The sequence below is a fragment of the Colossoma macropomum genome, unplaced genomic scaffold (genome assembly GCF_904425465.1).
Source record: "Colossoma macropomum unplaced genomic scaffold, Colossoma_macropomum, whole genome shotgun sequence".
Classification (NCBI taxonomy): domain Eukaryota; kingdom Metazoa; phylum Chordata; class Actinopteri; order Characiformes; family Serrasalmidae; genus Colossoma; species Colossoma macropomum.
In genome coordinates this window covers 34,037,738-34,064,463 of record NW_023494796.1, presented here as the reverse complement: position 1 = coordinate 34,064,463, position 26,726 = coordinate 34,037,738, and the positions used below count along the sequence as shown (strand labels likewise).

General features: G+C 42.4%; 1 protein-coding gene across 3 annotated transcripts in view; it reads left to right on the top strand.

The window, feature by feature from the left end:
- The window catches only part of map3k4 (mitogen-activated protein kinase kinase kinase 4), a 77,265-nt gene that overhangs the window by 9,476 nt on the left and 41,063 nt on the right, over positions 1-26,726 (top strand). Inside the window, exon 2 of one of the 3 annotated variants that reach the window (XM_036583376.1) lies at positions 2,046-2,373. In XM_036583376.1, the coding sequence (XP_036439269.1) occupies positions 2,351-2,373 (23 nt within the window). In that variant the 5' untranslated portion in view covers positions 2,046-2,350. Of the gene's footprint in view, positions 1-1,915; positions 2,374-4,545; positions 4,697-26,726 lie in introns of those variants that run through there. The other 2 variants (XM_036583375.1, XM_036583377.1) reach the window with 2 other exon arrangements.

The window sequence follows — 26,726 nt, the reverse complement described above, 5'->3', positions numbered from 1 at the left end:
CTCTCTCTCTCTCCCTCTCTCTCTCCCCTCTCTCTCTCTCTCTCTCCCTCTCCATCTCTCTCTCTCTCTCTCTCTCTCCCTCTCCATCTCTCTCTCTCTCTACACTCTCTCTCTCCCTCTCTCTCTCTCCCTCTCTCTCTCTTCACTCTCTCTCTCTCTCTCTCTCTCTCTCCCTCTCCATCTCTCTCTCTCTCTCTACACACTCTCTCTCTCTCTCTCTCTCTCTCTCTCTCTCTCTCTCTCTCCAGACACACCAGTCAGACATTATGACACCAAAACCAAAGTGACTCTGTTACCCAGTTAAGCCACTGTGAGCGCAGCACGCCGAGCCGGTCTCTGAGGACTCCGGCCTCTTCCTGCTTCGCCCTTCATATCAGACATATCACAGTGAAACACCAGAGGGCGCCCTCGAGCGAGTCCTCAATGAATGGGGGTGAATGGAGCTGAACGGTTTAAAACGAAAAGTAGTTCCAGTTTATTTGTCATTTGCACAGCATGTCGGGACATTAATGCACTGAGGTGAACTCACTACAACAGCACAGAGAACTCACCTGGACCATCCCTCACTACAGCAACAGACACCATCACTGATACTGAGAGCTGATTGGTTAACATCGCTGATACTGAGAGCTGATTGGTTAACATTACTGATACTGAGAGCTGATTGGTTAACATCGCTGATACATACTGAGCACTGATTGGTTAGCATTACTGTACTGAGTGCTGATAGGTTGGCGAGCAGAACGTACATGAGGCGCCGTTTTAAACTCCTATAACTCGAGTTTAAAAGCTCTTAAAAATATAACAGCAGTGTTAAAGTGTTTTAAGCTGCTCTGTGTTCAGGAAATGAATGAATTCTTTTACATTAAAAATGTTTCAACATTTATAAACTATGATTTTACTCAAATGCTCGATATCAGCCCATTCATTTTGGACTCGCTCAGGAGCGCCCTCTAGCGTCTGAGGAACCCGGAGCAGAAATGAGCTGTCGTTCCTGAGATGGATGAACACAGATCTCTGTTACAGACTAAAACATCCTTAAAAAGACTTTAATCAACGTTGTGCCATTAGCATGGTGCTAGTTAACCTCATTTTATTGCCAATTCTGTGTTAAAATGGTTTTTTTTAGATTAAATGAAAAAAAATCAATAAAATCATTTCTTCATTGTGATTATTGAGATATTCGTAAATAAACAATAAACCGGTCCCCATCTCATTAGCATGTGTGCTAGTTATCAAGGACACCACGGTGCCGTCCCGAGAGGCAGCTGCGGTGCTCTGGTGTCTTTTGTGTTTGTTTCACTTGTTGTTCAGATTGATTGTGTGCAGCCGTTTTATGTATATATAGGTTTCATTAAAATTAATTTTACTGGATTACGTTTCATATCTGGCACTCAAATAAAGATTCTGATTCTGATTAACCAGATTTTGCATTTGCGCTAATTCTGTGCTAAAAACCCGGCCCGGTTACTCATTTAACCTGCATTAACTCAGTGTGTGAGATGTGATCAGTGATTCAGAGAGGTTTGGTGTGAAACGGTTCAGATGTCTTTACAGTGGTGGTGATGGGAACCAGGGGTCGCCATGACTACAACACAGATATAGACATTTTATTTACTATCCAGAACCACCAGAGAACCTACACGAGTCTTCTGAGTTTATATGAATGTTGATGATGGAAAATAGTGGAAAATCTGAAATAATAAGTTTTCTTTGGGGACTATTTTGCCTCACAGCGCCCTGCATGTATCCCTCCACCATGAATGGAGTTTAAGTTCTCTAAACTATCATAAAACAGTGTCTCAGTCATCAGGCAGTGAATTCATAACCATTTCATGTAGGAACTTTCTGTGAGGGAGCTTTTAGAGGTGGACGTCTGGTTCCTATCACCACCACTGTGAACAGCTCTGACTCTGTTTGTATCTTAACTGATTAGTTATGCAGAAATTCTGATCATGTTAATCACTATTAACCAAGATCATATATGTGTGTATTTGCTAACTGCTCTAAATGATTCTCCTGTTTAATGGTTGTTTTGTTTGAAGTCTATTTTGAGAGCTGTAAGGACTAAAGGGCTCCGAATCAGGGCGAATGTGTTATTATGGGATGTGTGTGGACCCAGCGGGCCGCCGTAGCTGCCTGCCCGTCACTCCCTCCCTCAGTGACTCAGAGCTGGAACATGGCGGCCGCGCTGCCTCGGCCGAGCCCGCTCTGCGCGGACTGAGAGCGAAAGAGTCCCCGGGAGGAGAGCGCTGGGCTGCGGCTGCAGAGAGTGAGCCCGGGGCGGGTTAGTCTGTTCTCCGGGACATGCCCGAGCCCGTGCGGGGGTAGAGAAGCGCCTGTTCTCGGTATGGAGCCTCCGGGACGGAGCAGGTGAGTTCAGCAGCGCTCTGTGTTTGTGTTCACTAACTCCACAGCCGGGACCCGCAGCCTGCCACATAGTGCTCCGCTCGGGAGAGCGTGGGCGGAGTCACAAACGGCTCCGTGCTCCCTGCTCCCTATGTAGTGTACTACGGTAACAGCAGCTTCTGGTGTGATGTCTTAATGAAGAAAGCCGTTCGTGTTCGGCCGTTAGCCGCTCTCTAACAGCTGCCTGCTGAAAAAGGACCATTAGAACCATTAGAGTTCAAACCTGATGCTTTCTAATGGGAATGGGCTTATTGGTGACCATTGGAGAACACTAGTTTCCAGTAAGACACCTTTAGATTCCAGTAGGAAAGCATCAGATCATGGGTGTTGTTAGGTTGATTTTAACTGAATGTTATTCAGCCCTCTTTACCTACGTAAATGTACATTTCTGGCCCAAATATCGTTCGTTCTCATTCACAGTTGGGGGCAGTCGTGGGCCCCTGTTTACTGACTGAAACTGAGACTCGTGCAGTGGGCAGAGACGAAGGCCCAGTCCCATTTCTTCTTTTTACGCCTACCCTTTGTTTTCGAGTGTCACCCCTTGGAGCTGAGTCACAGGGTAGTGGCTGAGATCTTCCTCTGAAATGGGAAAAAACATCACTTCATTAACGGCTACCAGCGCTGCTCTGTAGGCGACCCTGCCAGTCTGCAGTGACAGCAGAGGAGGGTAAAGTTCAGCTCCTCACTGCTGGGCTTTAGTTACATTTAGGGCATCATATGATCTTCAAAGAGGGGGGCAATTATTTATTATCACCACCCCTAATTCTTCAGTGATATGAAGCTGAAGTCAGATATTCACCAGCTTCCATTTGAATTTTCCTGTTCCACTTTAAATGGAGCAGCAGTTACATTCTGGCGCTTCAGGCGTCAGAACTGCTGGACTATTTAAGGTAGAACGGGAAAGTTAGCCATCTAGCTAGCATGCTATTAGCGATTTTTATGCTTGTAATGAAGAAAAAGACCAAAATACACTGAAACGACATTAAACTAAGAGAATACAGTGGTTACTGTAATTTTAAACAGAGAAAATTCTCACGTTTGTGTGTTTCTTTGGTCTCTTGTTCTCCGTCTCGGCGGTTTTTCTTTATTCTCATAACTCTCTGTTTGGAGTCTCTGAAAAACCTCTGTTTGGAGGGTCATGTAGCCCCAACACTTCACCCCCCCCCCCATCTCAACAAGAACCGGGACACCCTACCCCTAGACAAGAACATGCAAAACAGAGGGGTGGGGCTAAGTGGTAGGGGCGATGGGTGAAATGGGACTGGGCCTAAATGAAGCTGACGTTAGCTTAATTTCCCCGTCAGCTGTTTGACTTTCCTGTCGTCCTCGTTTGGGTCCGCGGGCGTGGCAGTAACCTCTGTAATTATTAATAATCATAAGTTTGTACATCTTTAACTGTGCAGGACTAACTTGGTGCAGGTCTCAGCCGTCTGATTTAACCTCAGCCCTACAGTGAATCCGCTGCGGTGCCGGTTGTGTTTGTGTGAATCCAGCTTTCTGATTGGTTGATACTGTTTTGTGTCAGGGTGGAAGTGTTGGACTACGCAGGGTGATGTTAGGAACAGCCTACAGCCTGATGTGATGACATTGCAGGACATAGCAGTGGTTCTAATTATATCTATCTATACAGAACCATGAACACTCTAAGAACTCTGTGCATCGTTAAATGGTTCTTTGCATGGTGAACGCATTCTTCAGATTGATGGAGAACGTGCTGTAGGTGGTTCCCATTGCGTGTCTGTTGGTTCCTGGTTTTGTAATGTGTTTTTTAATGTGTTGATATCACAGTGTAAAGGATCCTGATGGTTTACCAGGCGACCAGTGGCTGGTTCTAAATGCGTTTGATGGTTTCCTAATGGGATCTAAAGTTGTTCTACAGGAAACTAGTGGAAACCATTAAGCCGATTCCTGTTAGTCTTGGCCTGTTTGGGCCCACAGCTCAGCGGGCTGTGAGCGGGCTGTGAGCGGTTTGGGACGCGGCCGCAGTGCTGAGCTCTGTGAAGTGCACTTCTTTGTAGGGAGTAAGCGTGTCGGGTCTGGGGCGCGAGCGCGAGCGAGAGAGACAGACAGAGGCGCGCCTGCGCGTTCGGGTGCCCACGCGCTTCCTGCCACAAAGTGCTCCGCGTGCAGCGCAACCAGTGCAACCCAGGCGAAATTCGCGTTAAAGTTGTAAAACTTTTGTTTCCTCTTTGCACCGATTTGCTGCTCGGAGAGCGCGCGTGCACGATCGATTGCGCTCGAGGCGGGAGGGCCGAAGACCGGCGGAGATGCTCGCGCCGTGAGGAAGGTAAACTCAGCCGCTCTGTGCTTTATCATTGTGTGGTCAGGAGAGAGAGAGAGAGATACACACAGAGAGAGAGAGAGAGCGAGAGAGAGAGAGAGCACTGCTTTAGCATTATGCTCTCTGTTATTGGGCTCAGTGTGTGTGTGTGTGTGTGAGTGTGTGAGTGTGTGTGTGTGTGTGTGTGTGTGAGTGTGTGTGTGTGTTCTGCTCTGCATGCAGCTCTGAGTGTTGCATCATTGCATCAGGCCTCGATCAAGTGAAGCGAGCGCCGTAAACAGCCGATTTTAGCCGAAATTAGTCAGCAGAGTTGAGCAACAGCAGAACCTGAATTTGAAACTGCAGCAGAGTGTTGGGGTTGTGAGGGGTGTTTGATTTAGCATTCCCGGAATCCCATCTGTCTGCACAGACTGGCCTCATAGAGCCCACACTTCAAAAGAGGGTTCTGTTTAGAACCCTGCACTCTCAGAGAGCAGTTTGCATGCTTTAATGGTTCTCTGCATGGTGAAATGGTTCTTCAGATTGATGGAGAATGTGCTGTGCATGGTTCTGTATACAACCTTTTTGAAAATGGTTCTGCAAAGCACCAAAAAAGGGTTTGATGTCAAGCTTTTAAGAATAGCAGAACCCTTTTTGGTGCTGCATAGAACCACATACAGCACCTTCTCCACTTCACCATGCATTAAGCATGCAAATGGTTCTGTATAGAACCATTATCTTCACCATCTCTGTAAAGAGCGTATAGAACCATTTGCATACTTAAATGGTTCTTTGCATTGGAAATGGTTCTTCAGATTGATGGAGAATGTGTTGTATATGGTTCTGTATAGAACCTTTTTGAAAATGGTTCTATATGGCACCAGAAAGGGTTCAATGTCCAGCTTTTAATTATAGAAGAGCATTTTTGGTGCTAGATAGAACCACATGCAACTAATTCTTTATCAGTCTGAAGAACCATTTAAGCATGAAAATAGTTCTCATGGTTCTGTATAGAACCATGCTCTTTATTAAAACCATTTAAAAAACATCTCTGTAAAGAACGTATGTAGAACCATTTGCGTGCTTAAATGGTTCTCTGCATGGTGAGATGGTTTTTCAGATTGTTGGAGAATGTGTTGTATATGCTTCTGTCTAGAACATCTTTGAAAATGGTTCTGTTTAGCACCAAAAAGGGTTCCAAGCTTGACATTGTAACAACAGAACAGCTCTGTTCAGTGCTTTATAGCACTATATACAGCACATTCTCCATCAGGCTGGAGAACCGTTTCACCACGCGAAGAACCATTTACGCCGTAAGTGAGTACTAAAGTCATGGGTTCCTGTAACAGGGCTGGGCAGGTTCTGTAGATGTCACGCTCACTTCAGAGGTCTAAACGGTCACTGAGGCCTTCAGTGCTGATCTTATGCTGTTAGGATGTGTAATGTTATTAGAGTTGATGTTATGATGGGTTATGTTAGTGCTGAAGTTATGCTGTTAGGATGGGTTACGTTGATAGTGCTGATGTTATGATGTTATGATTATGTTAGTGTTGATGCTTTGATTGTTATTAGTGCTGATATTATGCTGTTATGATTGTTAGTGCAGATATTATGCTGTTAGGATGGGTTACATTAATAGTGCTGATGTTATGATTACGTTAGTGTTGATGTTATGATTGTTTATGTTATTAGTGCTGATGTTATGATTATGTTGGTGCTGATGTTATACTGGTAGGATAGGTTACTTTAATAGTACTGATGTTATGATTATGTTGGTGCTGATGTTATACTGGTAGGATAGGTTACTTTAATAGTACTGATGTTATGATTATGTTGGTGCTGATGTTATACTGGTAGGATAGGTTACTTTAGTAGTACTGATGTTATGATTATGTTAGTGCTGATGTCATGATTGTTTATGTTATTAGTGCTGATGTTATGATTATGTTAGTGCAGATATTATGCTGTTAGGATGGGTTACATTAATAGTGCTGATGTTATGATGTTGTGATTATTTTAGTGTTGATGTTATGATTGTTATTAGTGCTGATGTTATGCTGTTACGATTGTTAGTGCAGATATTATGCTGTTAGGATGGGTTACATTAATAGTGCTGATGTCATGATGTTATGATTACATTAGTGTTGATGTTATGATTATTTATGTTATTAGTGCAGATATGCTGTTAGGATGGGTTACGTTAATAGTGCTGATGTTATGATGTTGTGATTATTTTAGTGTTGATGTTATGATTGTTATTAGTGCTGATGTTATGCTGTTACGATTGTTAGTGCAGATATTATGCTGTTAGGATGGGTTACGTTAATAGTGCTGATGTTATGATTGTTAGTGCTGATGTCATGATTGTTTATGTTATTAGTGTTGATGTTATGATTGTTATTAGTGCTGATGTTATGCTGTTACGATTGTTAGTGCAGATATTATGCTGTTAGGATGGGTTACGTTAATAGTGCTGATGTTATGATTATGTTAGTGCTGATGTCATGATTGTTTATGTTATTAGTGCTGATGTTATGATTATGTTGGTGCTGATGTTATACTGGTAGGATAGGTTACTTTAATAGTGCTGGTGTTATGATGTTATGATTATGCTAGTGCTGATGTCATGCTGGTTGGAAGGGGTAGTGTTAATAGAGCTGATGTTATGGTTATGTTAGGGTTGATGTTATGCTGTTATGATGGGTTGTGTTAGAGCTGGTGTTGTGATGGCTTATGTTATTAGTGCTGATGTGATGAGTTATGGGTTATATCAGTGCTGTATAATGTGTTGTGTTATTAGTACTTACACTGTTATTTGTTATGTTATTAGTGCTGATGTGTTGTTATGTGTTTTGTTATTAGTGCTGATGTTATGCTGTTGTGTTATTAGTGCTCATGTTAAGATGCTATGAAGTGTTATGCTAATGCTAATGTTATGATGTTAGTAGTGCTGATGTGTTGTTATGTGTTTTGTTATTAGTGCTGATGTGTTATTAGTGCTGATGTTATGCTGTTGTGTTATTAGTGCTCATGTTAAGATGCTATGAAGTGTTATGCTAGTGCTAATGCTATGATGTGTTATTAGTGCTGATGTTATGATGTGCTATTAGTGTTGATGTCATGATGTGTTATTAGTGCTGATGTTATGGTGTGTTATTAGTGCTGGGGTTATGATGTGTTATTAGTGCTGATGTTATGATGTGTTATTAGTGCTGGGGTTATGATGTGTTATTAGTGCTGATGTTATGATGTGTTATTAGTGCTGATGTGTTATTAGTGCTGAAGTTATGATGTATTATTAGTGCTGATGTGTTAATAGTGCTGATGTTATGGTGTGTTATTAGTGCTCATGTTAAGATGTTATGAAGTGTTATGCTAGTGCTAATGCTATGATGTGTTATTAGGGCTGATGTTATGCTGTTATGATAGTAGTGCTGATGTTATTCTGCCAGGCCTGTGCGTTGTGTTATGAGTGCTGAAGTTATGATGTATTATTAGTGCTGATGTTATGCTGTTATGTTGGGTTATATTAGTATTAGTGCTGATGTTATGATGTGTTATGTTATTAGTGCTGATTTTACGATGTGTTATTAGTGCTAATGTTATGATGTGTTGTGTTATTAGTGCTGATTTTATGATGTGTTATTAGTGCTAATGTTATGATGTGTTGTGTTATTAGTGCTGATTTTATGATGTGTTATTAGTGCTAATGTTATGGTGTGTTGTGTTATTAGTGCTGATTTTACGATGTGTTAGTGCTAATGTTATGATGTGTTATTAGTGTTGATGTTATTATGTGTTGTGTTATTAGTGCTGATGTTATGATGTGTTATTAGTGCTGATGTTATGATGTGTTGTGTTATTAGTGCTGATGTTATGATGTGTTATTAGTGTTCATGTCATGATGAGTTATTAGTGCTGATGTTATGATGTGCCATTAGTGTTGATGTTATGATGTGTTATTAGTGTTGATGTTATGATGTGTTATTAGTGCTGATGTTATGATGTGTTAGTAGTGCTGATGTTATGATGTGTTAGTAGTGCTGATGTTATGATGTGTTAGTAGTGCTGGTGTTATGATGTGTTAGTAGTGCTGATGTTATGATGTGTTATTAGTGCTGGTGTTATGATGTGTTATTAGTGCTGGTGTTATGATGTGTTATTAGAGCTGGTGTTATGATGTGTTATTAGAGCTGGTGTTATGATGTGTTATTATTGTTGATGTTATGATGTGTTATTAGTGCTGATGTTATGATGTGTTATTAGAGCTGGTGTTATGATGTGTTATTAGTGCTGATGTTATGATGTGTTATTAGTGCTGATGTTATGTTGTGTTATTAGTGTTGGTGTTATGATGTGTTATTAGTGCTGATGTTATGATGTGTTATTAGTGCTGGTGTTATGATGTGTTATTAGTGCTGATGTTATGATGTGTTAGTAGTGCTGGTGTTATGATGTGTTATTAGAGCTGGTGTTATGATGTGTTATTAGTGCTGATGTTATGATGTGTTATTAGTGCTGATGTTATGATGTGTTAGTAGTGTTGATGTGTTGTGTTATTAGTGTTGATGTTATGTTGTGTTATTAGTGCTGATGTGTTATTAGTGCTGATGTTATGATGTGTTATTAGTGCTGGTGTTATGATGTGTTATTAGTGCTGATGTTATGATGTGTTATTAGTGTTGATGTTATGTTGTGTTAGTAGTGCTGGTGTTATGATGTGTTAGTAGTGCTGGTGTTATGATGTGTTATTAGTGTTGGTGTTATGATGTGTTATTCGTGTTGATGTTATGTTGTGTTATTAGTGTTGATGTTATGAGGTGCTATTAGTGTTGATGTTATGATGTGTCATTAGTGCTCATGTTATGATGTGTTATTAGTGCTGGTGTTATGATGTGTTATTAGTGCTGGTGTTATGATGTGTTAGTAGTGTTGATGTGTTGTGTTATTAGTGTTGATGTTATGTTGTGTTATTAGTGCTGATGTGTTATTAGTGCTGATGTTATGATGTGTTATTAGTGTTGATGTTATGTTGTGTTAGTAGTGCTGGTGTTATGATGTGTTATTAGTGCTGGTGTTATGATGTGTTATTAGTGTTGATGTTATGATGTGTTATTAGTGCTGATGTTATGATGTGTTATTAGTGTTGATGTTATGTTGTGTTAGTAGTGCTGGTGTTATGATGTGTTATTAGTGCTGGTGTTATGATGTGTTATTAGTGTTGATGTTATGATGTGTTATTAGTGTTGATGTTATGATGTGTTATTAGTGCTGGTGTTATGATGTGTTATTAGTGCTGATGTTATGATGTGTTATTAGTGCTGATGTTTGTTATTAGTGCTGATGTTATGCTGTTGTTATCAATGTTATGGTGGATCATGTTATGTAGCTGACATGCTGGCGTAGATGTGAACACACATGACTGTTTTTCTGGGAATCAGGCGCTGAGGGAATGCGTGTCCTGCAGCCTCCTGCCCTCTGATTTGTTTGTTGTTTATGGTGTAAACGCTGGTCTGGCTGATTCCAGGCCCATAAAAGCAGGCTGTGCAGAATGCCTGTTGCAGTATGTTATCATTCTGCACCGCATCATCGTGTTTCTCTGGAATGTAATTGCCCCCCCACCACCTCCCCACCCTCTGTGACCTCATGCACAGCATTACACTTGTGACTGTACAAGAAATCACATGTTTATTGTGGAAACATGTACTATTTGTTTTGTAGAGACATATATGGATCATTATAACGTCAAGCCTGTAAACAATAGCAGAACCCTTTTTGGTGCCATATAGGACCCTAATCAGAATCTATACAGATTGCTTGTTACTTCCTGTAGAGAGTGATCTGACTGCTCATTACTTCTGCTCTACTCTGTGCCAGATTCTCACTCTATTGGCAGATAATTTTGCCTGTTTCAAGCATTATTTATTACAACAAGCGAAAGTGTCGGTCACTATAGTGAGAACTAGATTACAGTACTCCAGTGTAACATGTTTAGCTGGAGTTACATCATCTTATGCTGTTCTCATAATTCTCTGAATATGAGAAATATTATATACATCATCTTGGCAGTGTAGATGGCTGCAGCACTGTGGAGACTACTAATTTAAAAATGCATCCAGGGGGCGCCGTTCCTGTGTTCAGCCCTGAGCCCCAGAATCACGGGGATCACGGAGACTCGGCGAGCGTTCCCTGGTCAGCTCATCCTCAGGAAGGAAGTGGCATGTTATAGTATGATTCCATGATCTCCTGCCTTCCTGCCGCTCTGCTCGGGCCTGCAGACCCTGGTTTAACACCGCCGCTCTGCTTTTGGGATCCGGGTGGGGAGGTTTGGGGTGTTGCTGGCATTTTTTTCTCATGAATTATGCCGTTCAGTTCCATGGGCTCCAGTGACCCCACCCTGCTCGATTTTGGCACTGCATTCCTCACATTTCAGCTTCTCAGGACTCGAATGCGGCGCACACTCACTCACTGTCGCAGCCTCAAGAGGTCATTGTGTGGACAGAGGAAACGATATTGTACAAATCTGTGGCATGAGAGCACAGGGAGGGGGAAAGTGCAGGAGGAAAAGGCAGTTATTTAAAGGGGAGTTCCACCGCTTTTCCTCGAATTCAACCCATAATTCAGTGTGTGACGTAAACAGAGTGATTCAGAGGGGTTTGGTGTGAAATGGTTCAGATGTCTTTACAGTGGTGGTGATGGGAACCAGGGGTCGCCATGACTACAACACAAATATAGACATTTTATTTACTATCCAGAACCACCAGTGAACCTACACGAGTCTTCTGAGTTTATATGGAATGTTGATGATGGAAAATAGTGGAAAATCTGAAATAATAAGTTTTCTTTGGGGACTATTTTGCCTCACAGCGCCCTGCATGTATCCCTCCACCATGAATGGAGTTTAAGTTCTCTAAACTATCATAAAACAGAGTCTCAGTCATCAGGCAGTGAATTCATAACCATTTCATGTAGTAACTCTGTGAGGGAGCTTTTAGAGGTGGACGTCTGGTTCCTATCACCACCACTGTGAACAGTTCTGACTCTGTTTGTATCTTAACTGATTAGTTATGCAGAGATTCTGAAAAATCAGTGGAATTCCTCTTTAACTAGGCCAGGTTAATGACGTTCAGTAATTTTATGGTACAGGCCCAGTATGACATGATGGCTCTACTTCCATGCCATAAGACGCTTGGCTTAAAGGGAAATTCCACCCATTTTTCAAATTTTCTGCATAATTAACTGGTTAAGATGTACACAGAGTGGTTCAGAGTGGTTCTCTGTTCTAGAGAAACTTGTCGAGTCAGAACTGTTCACAGTGGTGGTGATAGGAACCAGACGTCCACCTCTAAAAGCTCCCTCACAGAAAGTTCCTACAGTAAATGGTTATGAATTCACTGCCTGATGACTGAGGCACTGTTTTATGATAGTTTAGAGAACTTAAACTCCATTCATGGTGGAGGGATACATGCAGGGCGCTGTGAGGCAAAATAGTCCCCAAAGAAAACTTATTATTTCAGATTTTCCACTATTTTCCATCATCAACATTCCATATAAACTCAGAAGACTCGTGTAGGTTCACTGGTGGTTCTGGATAGTAAATAAAATGTCTGTATCTGTGTTGTAGTCATGGCGACCCCTGGTTCCTATCACCACCACTGTAAAGACATCTGAACCGTTTCACACCAAACCACTCTGAACCTCTCTGTTTACAGCTCACACGCTGAATTATGGGGGATTTTGGAGAATGGACACAGTTCTTCTTCAGTAGGGGGCTATTTGGGTGACTGTTGAGTTCTAGTGTTTGTTAGCAATGTTAGCTGCGCTGCTCGGCCAACCAACCAACCAGTCAACCGATCGACTAGTGGGAAATTCAGTGAATTAGATTTTTCTCTGATCTGCTGCTTTGAAAAGTTGACTGAAGGCTGTAAGTGTTATTCAGAGTGAGGGCCGTTTGTGAGGGAGTGTGTCACTCGCCAGCTGTGCTGATCCATTGAGTGTAGAGGCTCAGGGGCCACGTGCCGCATGAGCACAATAGAAGAGTGCGGCCTCCAACAATGGAGGGCAGGGGTCAGAGGTGAGCCCAGCACGGCTGTCGAGGCCTGCGTCGTTCAGCCCTCCTGCCGAGGTGCCGTAACTTTCCTCCGGCCTTTATTACAAACCGCCACTGAATCACTGCCTGCGCGGTGGACGCTCTGCTCTGGTGTTCGTCTGGGTTGGATGCAGGTCAGCACTCAATGAGAGGGCAGCGCTGAGGCTCTAACGCCCGAGCGGAGTTCAGCAGTGCTGCGTCATGGCAACCAAACAAACAGCAAGGGCTGAGATGACATCAGAGCTTCCTGTGTCATTCCTGAAGGATTCAGTCACTGTTAGACTCTGCCCCACACTGCACCTTAAAACAGCAACCCGCACACATTCCTGCACATGTTTACTCTCAGGAACCAGTTCATCTGGGTTCACAATCACCGTGCGCACATATCAGAACCATACCTGAGTTCTCCCACGCTAATACAGTAACAGACACCCATACCTGAGTTCTACACACTAATACAGTAACAGACACCCATACCTGAGTTCTACACACTAATACAGTAACAGACACCCATACCTGAGTTCTACACACTAATACAGTAACAGACACCCATACCTGAGTTCTACACACTAATACAGTAACAGACACCCATACCTGAGTTCTACACACTAATACAGTAACAGACACCCATACCTGAGTTCTACACACTAATACAGTAACAGACACCCATACCTGAGTTCTACACACTAATACAGTAACAGACACCCATACCTGAGTTCTACACGCTAATACAGTAACAGACACCCATACCTGAGTTCTACACGCTAATACAGTAACAGACACCCATACCTGAGTTCTACACACTAATACAGTAACAGACACCCATACCTGAGTTCTACACACTAATACAGTAACAGACACCCATACCTGAGTTCTACACGCTAATACAGTAACACAGACACCCATACCTGAGTTCTACACACTAATACAGTAACAGACACCCATACCTGAGTTCTACACGCTAATACAGTAACAGACACCCATACCTGAGTTCTACACACTAATACAGTAACACAGACACCCATACCTGAGTTCTACACACTAATACAGTAACAGACACCCATACCTGAGTTCTACACACTAATACAGTAACACAGACATCCATACCTGAGTTCTACACACTAATACAGTAACAGACATCCATACCTGAGTTCTCCCACACTAATACAGTAACAGACATCCATACCTGAGTTCTGCACACTAATACAGTAACACAGACACCCATACCTGAGTTCTACACACTAATACAGTAACAGACATCCATACCTGAGTTCTGCACACTAATACAGTAACAGACATCCATACCTGAGTTCTGCACACTAATACAGTAACACAGACACCCATACCTGAGTTCTACACACTAATACAGTAACAGACACCCATACCTGAGTTCTACACGCTAATACAGTAACAGACACCCATACCTGAGTTCTACACACTAATACAGTAACACAGACACCCATACCTGAGTTCTACACACTAATACAGTAACACAGACACCCATACCTGAGTTCTACACACTAATACAGTAACAGACACCCATACCTGAGTTCTACACACTAATACAGTAACACAGACACCCATACCTGAGTTCTACACACTAATACAGTAACACAGACACCCATACCTGAGTTCTGCACACTAATACAGTAACAGACACCCATACCTGAGTTCTACACACTAATACAGTAACACAGACACCCATACCTGAGTTCTACACACTAATACAGTAACACAGACACCCATACCTGAGTTCTACACACTAATACAGTAACAGACACCCATACCTGAGTTCTGCACACTAATACAGTAACAGACACCCATACCTGAGTTCTACACACTAATACAGTAACAGACACCCATACCTGAGTTCTACACACTAATACAGTAACAGACACCCATACCTGAGTTCTGCACACTAATACAGTAACAGACACCCATACCTGAGTTCTACACACTAATACAGTAACAGACACCCATACCTGAGTTCTACACGCTAATACAGTAACAGACACCCATACCTGAGTTCTGCACACTAATACAGTAACACAGACACCCATACCTGAGTTCTACCACACTAATACAGTAACAGACACCCATACCTGAGTTCTACACGCTAATACAGTAACACAGACACCCATACCTGAGTTCTACACGCTAATACAGTAACAGACACCCATACCTGAGTTCTGCACACTAATACAGTAACACAGACACCCATACCTGAGTTCTACACACTAATACAGTAACAGACACCCATACCTGAGTTCTACACACTAATACAGTAACAGACACCCATACCTGAGTTCTACACACTAATACAGTAACAGACACCCATACCTGAGTTCTACACACTAATACAGTAACAGACACCCATACCTGAGTTCTACACACTAATACAGTAACACAGACATCCATACCTGAGTTCTACACGCTAATACAGTAACAGACACCCATACCTGAGTTCTGCACACTAATACAGTAACAGACACCCATACCTGAGTTCTACACACTAATACAGTAACAGACACCCATACCTGAGTTCTACACACTAATACAGTAACAGACACCCATACCTGAGTTCTACACACTAATACAGTAACAGACACCCATACCTGAGTTCTACACACTAATACAGTAACAGACACCCATACCTGAGTTCTACACGCTAATACAGTAACAGACACCCATACCTGAGTTCTACACACTAATACAGTAACACAGACACCCATACCTGAGTTCTACACACTAATACAGTAACAGACACCCATACCTGAGTTCTACACACTAATACAGTAACAGACACCCATACCTGAGTTCTACACGCTAATACAGTAACACAGACACCCATACCTGAGTTCTACACACTAATACAGTAACAGACACCCATACCTGAGTTCTACACACTAATACAGTAACACAGACACCCATACCTGAGTTCTACACACTAATACAGTAACAGACACCCATACCTGAGTTCTACACACTAATACAGTAACACAGACATCCATACCTGAGTTCTACACACTAATACAGTAACACAGACACCCATACCTGAGTTCTACACGCTAATACAGTAACAGACACCCATACCTGAGTTCTACACGCTAATACAGTAACACAGACACCCATACCTGAGTTCTACACACTAATACAGTAACAGACATCCATACCTGAGTTCTACACACTAATACAGTAACAGACACCCATACCTGAGTTCTACACACTAATACAGTAACAGACATCCATACCTGAGTTCTCCCACACTAATACAGTAACAGACATCCATACCTGAGTTCTCCCACACTAATACAGTAACAGACATCCATACCTGAGTTCTGCACACTAATACAGTAACACAGACACCCATACCTGAGTTCTGCACACTAATACAGTAACAGACATCCATACCTGAGTTCTACCGCACTAATACAGTAACAGACATCCATACCTGAGTTCTACACACTAATACAGTAACAGACATCCATACCTGAGTTCTGCACACTAATACAGTAACAGACACCCATACCTGAGTTCTGCACACTAATACAGTAACACAGACACCCATACCTGAGTTCTACACACTAATACAGTAACAGACATCCATACCTGAGTTCTGCACACTAATACAGTAACAGACATCCATACCTGAGTTCTGCACACTAATACAGTAACACAGACACCCATACCTGAGTTCTACACACTAATACAGTAACAGACATCCATACCTGAGTTCTGCACACTAATACAGTAACACAGACACCCATACCTGAGTTCTGCACACTAATACAGTAACAGACATCCATACCTGAGTTCTACCGCACTAATACAGTAACAGACATCCATACCTGAGTTCTACACACTAATACAGTAACAGACATCCATACCTGAGTTCTGCACACTAATACAGTAACAGACACCCATACCTGAGTTCTGCACACTAATACAGTAACACAGACACCCATACCTGAGTTCTACACACTAATACAGTAACAGACATCCATACCTGAGTTCTGCACACTAATACAGTAACAGACATCCATACCTGAGTTCTGCACACTAATACAGTAACACAGACACCCATACCTGAGTTCTACACACTAATACAGTAACAGACATCCATACCTGAGTTCTGCACACTAATACAGTAACAGACATCCATACCTGAGTTCTACACACTAATACAGTAACAGACACCCATACCTGAGTTCTACACGCTAATACAGTAACAGACACCCATACCTGAGTTCTACACACTAATACAGTAACAGACACCCATACCTGAGTTCTACACACTAATACAGTAACAGACACCCATACCTGAGTTCTACACGCTAATACAGTAACACAGACACCCATACCTGAGTTCTACACACTAATACAGTAACAGACACCCATACCTGAGTTCTACACACTAATACAGTAACACAGACACCCATACCTGAGTTCTACACACTAATACAGTAACAGACACCCATACCTGAGTTCTACACACTAATACAGTAACACAGACATCCATACCTGAGTTCTACACACTAATACAGTAACACAGACACCCATACCTGAGTTCTACACGCTAATACAGTAACAGACACCCATACCTGAGTTCTACACACTAATACAGTAACACAGACACCCATACCTGAGTTCTACACACTAATACAGTAACAGACATCCATACCTGAGTTCTACACACTAATACAGTAACAGACACCCATACCTGAGTTCTACACACTAATACAGTAACAGACATCCATACCTGAGTTCTCCCACACTAATACAGTAACAGACATCCATACCTGAGTTCTCCCACACTAATACAGTAACAGACATCCATACCTGAGTTCTGCACACTAATACAGTAACACAGACACCCATACCTGAGTTCTGCACACTAATACAGTAACAGACATCCATACCTGAGTTCTACCGCACTAATACAGTAACAGACATCCATACCTGAGTTCTGCACACTAATACAGTAACAGACATCCATACCTGAGTTCTACCGCACTAATACAGTAACAGACATCCATACCTGAGTTCTGCACACTAATACAGTAACACAGACACCCATACCTGAGTTCTGCACACTAATACAGTAACAGACATCCATACCTGAGTTCTACCGCACTAATACAGTAACAGACATCCATACCTGAGTTCTACACACTAATACAGTAACAGACACCCATACCTGAGTTCTGCACACTAATACAGTAACAGACATCCATACCTGAGTTCTGCACACTAATACAGTAACAGACACCCATACCTGAGTTCTGCACACTAATACAGTAACACAGACACCCATACCTGAGTTCTACACACTAATACAGTAACAGACATCCATACCTGAGTTCTGCACACTAATACAGTAACAGACATCCATACCTGAGTTCTGCACACTAATACAGTAACAGACACCCATACCTGAGTTCTGCACACTAATACAGTAACAGACATCCATACCTGAGTTCTGCACACTAATACAGTAACAGACACCCATACCTGAGTTCTACACACTAATACAGTAACAGACATCCATACCTGAGTTCTACCACACTAATACAGTAACAGACATCCATACCTGAGTTCTGCACACTAATACAGTAACACAGACACCCATACCTGAGTTCTACACACTAATACAGTAACAGACATCCATACCTGAGTTCTGCACACTAATACAGTAACACAGACACCCATACCTGAGTTCTACACACTAATACAGTAACACAGACACCCATACCTGAGTTCTACACGCTAATACAGTAACAGACACCCATACCTGAGTTCTACACGCTAATACAGTAACAGACACCCATACCTGAGTTCTACACACTAATACAGTAACAGACATCCATACCTGAGTTCTGCACACTAATACAGTAACACAGACACCCATACCTGAGTTCTACACACTAATACAGTAACACAGACACCCATACCTGAGTTCTACACACTAATACAGTAACACAGACACCCATACCTGAGTTCTACACACTAATACAGTAACACAGACACCCATACCTGAGTTCTACACACTAATACAGTAACACAGACACCCATACCTGAGTTCTACACACTAATACAGTAACAGACACCCATACCTGAGTTCTACACACTAATACAGTAACACAGACACCCATACCTGAGTTCTACACGCTAATACAGTAACAGACACCCATACCTGAGTTCTGCACACTAATACAGTAAGAGACACCCATACCTGAGTTCTACACACTAATACAGTAACACAGACACCCATACCTGAGTTCTGCACACTAATACAGTAAGAGACACCCATACCTGAGTTCTACACACTAATACAGTAAGAGACACCCATACCTGAGTTCTACACACTAATACAGTAACAGACACCCATACCTGAGTTCTGCACACTAATACAGTAAGAGACACCCATACCTGAGTTCTACACACTAATACAGTAACAGACACCCATACCTGAGTTCTGCACACTAATACAGTAACACAGACACCCATACCTGAGTTCTGCACACTAATACAGTAACAGACACCCATACCTGAGTTCTACACACTAATACAGTAACAGACACCCATACCTGAGTTCTACACACTAATACAGTAACAGACACCCATACCTGAGTTCTACACGCTAATACAGTAACAGACACCCATACCTGAGTTCTGCACACTAATACAGTAACACAGACACCCATACCTGAGTTCTGCACACTAATACAGTAACACAGACACCCATACCTGAGTTCTACACACTAATACAGTAACACAGACACCCATACCTGAGTTCTACACGCTAATACAGTAACAGACACCCATACCTGAGTTCTACACACTAATACAGTAACACAGACACCCATACCTGAGTTCTGCACACTAATACAGTAACACAGACACCCATACCTGAGTTCTACACACTAATACAGTAACACAGACACCCATACCTGAGTTCTACACACTAATACAGTAACACAGACACCCATACCTGAGTTCTACACACTAATACAGTAACAGACACCCATACCTGAGTTCTACACGCTAATACAGTAACACAGACACCCATACCTGAGTTCTACACGCTAATACAGTAACAGACACCCATACCTGAGTTCTACACACTAATACAGTAACACAGACACCCATACCTGAGTTCTACACACTAATACAGTAACAGACACCCATACCTGAGTTCTACACGCTAATACAGTAACACAGACACCCATACCTGAGTTCTACACACTAATACAGTAACAGACACCCATACCTGAGTTCTACACACTAATACAGTAACACAGACACCCATACCTGAGTTCTACACACTAATACAGTAACAGACATCCATACCTGAGTTCTACACACTAATACAGTAACAGACACCCATACCTGAGTTCTACACACTAATACAGTAACACAGACACCCATACCTGAGTTCTACACGCTAATACAGTAACACAGACACCCATACCTGAGTTCTACACACTAATACAGTAACAGACACCCATACCTGAGTTCTACACGCTAATACAGTAACACAGACACCCATACCTGAGTTCTACACACTAATACAGTAACAGACACCCATACCTGAGTTCTACACACTAATACAGTAACAGACACCCATACCTGAGTTCTACACACTAATACAGTAACACAGACACCCATACCTGAGTTCTACACGCTAATACAGTAACAGACACCCATACCTGAGTTCTACACGCTAATACAGTAACACAGACACCCATACCTGAGTTCTACACACTAATACAGTAACAGACACCCATACCTGAGTTCTACACGCTAATACAGTAACACAGACACCCATACCTGAGTTCTACACGCTAATACAGTAACAGACACCCATACCTGAGTTCTACACGCTAATACAGTAACACAGACACCCATACCTGAGTTCTACACACTAATACAGTAACAGACACCCATACCTGAGTTCTACACACTAATACAGTAACACAGACACCCATACCTGAGTTCTACACACTAATACAGTAACAGACACCCATACCTGAGTTCTACACACTAATACAGTAACACAGACACCCATACCTGAGTTCTACACGCTAATACAGTAACAGACACCCATACCTGAGTTCTACACACTAATACAGTAACACAGACATCCATACCTGAGTTCTACACACTAATACAGTAACACAGACACCCATACCTGAGTTCTACACACTAATACAGTAACAGACACCCATACCTGAGTTCTACACGCTAATACAGTAACACAGACACCCATACCTGAGTTCTACACGCTAATACAGTAACAGACACCCATACCTGAGTTCTACACGCTAATACAGTAACAGACATCCATACCTGAGTTCTACACACTAATACAGTAACACAGACACCCATACCTGAGTTCTCCCACGCTAATACAGTAACACAGACACCCATACCTGAGTTCTACCACACTAATACAGTAACAGACACCCATACCTGAGTTCTACACACTAATACAGTAACAGACACCCATACCTGAGTTCTACCACACTAATACAGTAACAGACACCCATACCTGAGTTCTACACGCTAATACAGTAACACAGACACCCATACCTGAGTTCTACACACTAATACAGTAACAGACACCCATACCTGAGTTCTACCACACTAATACAGTAACAGACACCCATACCTGAGTTCTACCACACTAATACAGTAACAGACACCCATACCTGAGTTCTACCACACTAATACAGTAACACAGACACCCATACCTGAGTTCTACACACTAATACAGTAACAGACACCCATACCTGAGTTCTACCACACTAATACAGTAACAGACACCCATACCTGAGTTCTACACACTAATACAGTAACACAGACACCCATACCTGAGTTCTACACACTAATACAGTAACAGACACCCATACCTGAGTTCTACACACTAATACAGTAACACAGACACCCATACCTGAGTTCTACACACTAATACAGTAACACAGACACCCATACCTGAGTTCTACACGCTAATACAGTAACAGACACCCATACCTGAGTTCTACACGCTAATACAGTAACAGACACCCATACCTGAGTTCTACACGCTAATACAGTAACAGACACCCATACCTGAGTTCTACACACTAATACAGTAACAGACACCCATACCTGAGTTCTACACACTATTACAGTAACAGACATCCATACCTGAGTTCTACACACTAATACAGTAACACAGACACCCATACCTGAGTTCTACACACTAATACAGTAACAGACATCCATACCTGAGTTCTACCACACTAATACAATAACACAGACACCCATACCTGAGTTCTACACACTAATACAGTAACAGACACCCATACCTGAGTTCTACACACTAATACAGTAACACAGACACCCATACCTGAGTTCTACACACTAATACAGTAACAGACATCCATACCTGAGTTCTACCACACTAATACAATAACACAGACACCCATACCTGAGTTCTGCACACTAATACAGTAACAGACATCCATACCTGAGTTCTACCACACTAATACAATAACACAGACACCCATACCTGAGTTCTACACACTAATACAATAACACAGACACCCATACCTGAGTTCTACACACTAATACAGTAACAGACATCCATACCTGAGTTCTACCACACTAATACAATAACACAGACACCCATACCTGAGTTCTACACACTAATACAATAATACAGACACCCATACCTGAGTTCTACACACTAATACAGTAACACAGACACCCATACCTGAGTTCTACACACTAATACAATAACACAGACACCCATACCTGAGTTCTACACACTAATACAGTAACAGACACCCATACCTGAGTTCTACACACTAATACAGTAACACAGACACCCATACCTGAGTTCTACACACTAATACAGTAACAGACACCCATACCTGAGTTCTACACACTAATACAGTAACAGACACCCATACCTGAGTTCTACACACTAATACAGTAACACAGACACCCATACCTGAGTTCTACACACTAATACAGTAACACAGACACCCATACCTGAGTTCTACACACTAATACAGTAACAGACACCCATACCTGAGTTCTACACACTAATACAGTAACAGACACCCATACCTGAGTTCTACACACTAATACAGTAACAGACACCCATACCTGAGTTCTACACACTAATACAGTAACAGACACCCATACCTGAGTTCTACACACTAATACAGTAACACAGACACCCATACCTGAGTTCTACACACTAATACAGTAACACAGACACCCATACCTGAGTTCTACACACTAATACAGTAACAGACACCCATACCTGAGTTCTACACACTAATACAATAACACAGACACCCATACCTGAGTTCTACACACTAATACAGTAACAGACACCCATACCTGAGTTCTGCACACTAATACAGTAACAGACACCCATACCTGAGTTCTCACACACTAATACAGTAACAGACACCCATACCTGAGTTCTACACGCTAATACAGTAACAGACACCCATACCTGAGTTCTACACACTAGTACAGTAACAGACACCCATACCTGAGTTCTACACACTAATACAGTAACAGACACCCATACCTGAGTTCTACACGCTAATACAGTAACAGACACCCATACCTGAGTTCTTCCAGGGCTGTATTGAAACTTTTTGAGCAGGTAGCACTGGTGCTGTGTTTTTTAGCATATACATTTCATACAATTCTACTTATAAATATCTATGAAAGTGGAACAAATAGTTGATTATAAAACAGAAGCATCATGTAAAACGTTGTTTGTTTTTTAATATTTTTTTATTTATTTTATCCGCAGTAACTTTGCTGAGTGTTTACTCCCTAAAGGTACGGCTCATTGTCATTTATGTCCCGTGATCTTTCTGCAGGCAAATGGCCAAATCTTAAATTGTCACTGGCTTTCCATGCGATATTAATGCCTTAAATGAAACAGTTTATGGGTATTTTGTACTTTGCAACAGCTTTGTTTATAAACGTTTAAATGGCGTTCCAGTTTCCTGAAGGACCGCAACTCCCATAAACACTAGACCGCACGTTGCAGCTTGAATGACCACACCTGAACAGATGACTTAAGGTGCAGGGAAACGCTTGATATTGCGCAAGCGTCGTATTTAGTAGAGCTCACCATTAATATAACTGCAGTTTCCATTATCACTTGTACTGGACGGCATATTTGAATAGGGATGAATACAGCGTACACAGAAAGGTGCAGCACAGACAGGCAGCTCTGATCTTTCATTCGTTTGGTCCGACGCTGTTGTCACTTTTTACTGTGACGTGTGTTTTCTGATATTTTCTGACATTAAGCCTGACAGCCGTCGCGATCGCTGCAGTCTGCGGTCGTCAGTGGGCTCCAGCCCGGCGTCTGAGGGGACTGTCTGGTTGCTGTAGTGTGAAATGCTGCTGTAGAAGATCAGCAGCAGGTTTCTGTTTCGCTCTCGGGCTGAACCGGGCGCTTCACTGGAGAGGCTGGGGTGTGTCTGTGTGTCTGAGAGGCAGATGGGGGACTGAGTCTGCACTCTGAGGGCTTTGAGAGTGAAATCACAGCTTAGCTCACCTCACTGTGATTTGGGGTCATCGGTCCTTCGTCCCGCCCTTCACTGCACATTTCGCTGTGTTGGAGAAAATGACTGTTAGATTGAATCAGCAAAATCACATTTTTCCCTTGTTTACTTGTCAAATATTGGAAAATATATCAAATTTTAAATCAGACGTTGTTTTTTGAAGAAAATAAGGAAGCAGATACGCAACAGTCAATGTTCTGTTTCCTAAACCCTCCAGCATAAATTATCAGGTGAGCCCAGAGCTCCCTGGGGGAGGCTGCTCCCTGCGAGACTGGTGGGCTAGTTATTGATTACTCTCTAATTTACAAAAATAATGTGTGTAAATTATGTATAAACGATGCAAAAACTGCCTACCTTTGTATTATGTTAATTTTAATCATTTAGCCTTTCTGTTTCTTTAATATATTTATTTTTGCTTGTCCGGTCTGGGTGGGTGCTTTTCAGTCACAGTTTGTGTCCGTATTTTTCCAAGCTGTTTATTCATTATTGATTTTTGCTGTTTTGTGTTTTGTATTAAGCTTAAAAGTTCAGTAACGGGCTGCAGTAATTGGCTTCACTGTCCAGTGATTTTTAGCATACTGCGCTACAGAGCGTTAACTTTCGGAGTGTTAGCTTGTGAGAAAAGCTCTGTGGGGCGGATCAAACGGGTTAATCCACGCGAGGACACGTCTGTGCATTATTCACTGTATTAAATAAGTAAACGTAACGGCTCGTTCAGACCGACTGAGCTGCTGTAAAACCTGCCTGATGTTTGCAGATAGTGTACAAAACGGTGTGTAATAACCATAAAGCTGCATGAAGCTAAAACTAATTTTTGGTTTGTGGTCAGCAGTGCTACGTTTGGTAGTCGTCGTTTGGGAAGGTGACTGTTTGGCCTGGAACACGTCAGCAGAGGGAGCTTGAAACATGGATGAGTTCTGCCTTATTTTGATCAGATTCAGCGAATGCTGAATTTTATTCAGTCCCACTGGGCGGTGTGTGAGTATGTGGAGGTGTAGAGAGGGAAGCCTCACCCAGACTGTCTTGTTTTGCTTCTTTATCTGGATCGATAACCTTTGCAGTGCTACTTCTCATCTGTTTTGAAGGCCCTCAGCAGTGCTTGAGGAAAGAAGGCTTTTTCAGAGAGTGTATAGGGCAAAGCCGAGCCTCCGGCGCTCGTCTGACTGCAATCCTGCTGTTCTGGCTCACTTTTACTACGTTCTGAAAAAATATGTGGTGGGTGACACCACAAATACCATCTGCTCTCCATAATTCTCTGAAGACAACGTGTCGCATTCACGAAGGGCTGGCGCTGATGTAGGTTAAGCGTGTGCTTCGAGTGCAAAGTTTCCGAACGTTTAGAGCAGAACGTATCCCAGTGTAGGTGTGTTCCTCTGTCAGAGCCCCTCAAACAGTTCTGGGCTGCGTCTCTCCTGTTAATCAGATACAGAGATGAGTTCGGACAGCCAGACCAAACATCACTCCTCTATGAGCTTGTTGGACGTCCCGTTCCTAAACCATGGGCATTAATATGGAGTTGGTCCCCCTTTGCAGCTCTAACAGCTTCCACTCTTCTGGGAAGCTTCTACAGGATGTTGGAGAGTCTGTGGGAATCTGTGTCCATTCAGTCTAAAGAGCATTTGTGAGGTCAGACACTGATGTTGGACGAGGGGGTCTGGCTCACAATCTCCGTTCTAGATCATCGCAAAGGTGTTCAGTGGGGTTGAGGTCAGGGCTCTGTGAGGCCACTGGAGTTCCTCCACACCAAACTGGTCACTCCATGTCTTTATGGAGCTGCTTTGTGCTCAGGGTCTCAGTCCTGCTGGAACAGGAAAGGCTCTTCCCCAAACTGCTGACACAAAGCTGGAAGCAGATAACTGTGTAAAATGTCTTTGTGCTGCAGCATCAACATCACCCTTCACTGGAACTGAGGAGCCCAAACCCTGAACAACAGCCCCGCCCATCATCCCTCCTCCACCAAACTGTACTGTTGGCTCTGCGTTCCGGTAGGGAATGTTCTCCTGACCTCCACCAGGAGACACTGGGGAGGCACTTTCATGGCATTAAGCTTTAACTTGAATGTTATCACTTCCTTTCCTCCCATGTCTGCTTTAGTGTTAGGGTCCGTCTCCAAAGTTACAGAAGGAAAAGTGTTGCTGCCCTATTATTACTGTTATTATCATTGCTAATGTAGTAGAAGTACATTTGGGGGATTTTTCTGACCGCTATTGTGTCCAAGGAGACCAGTCTCTCCACTTTTACACTGGCCTTGAGGGTTGAACGCTAAATGTAGTGGCCTGACTGCCAGTTGGTTGTGATTGTGCTGTCATGTACAATACAGGTGTGAAATACAGGGGGTACTGGGGGGGTCTGGCACCTTCTAATTAACCTCTTGGACCCC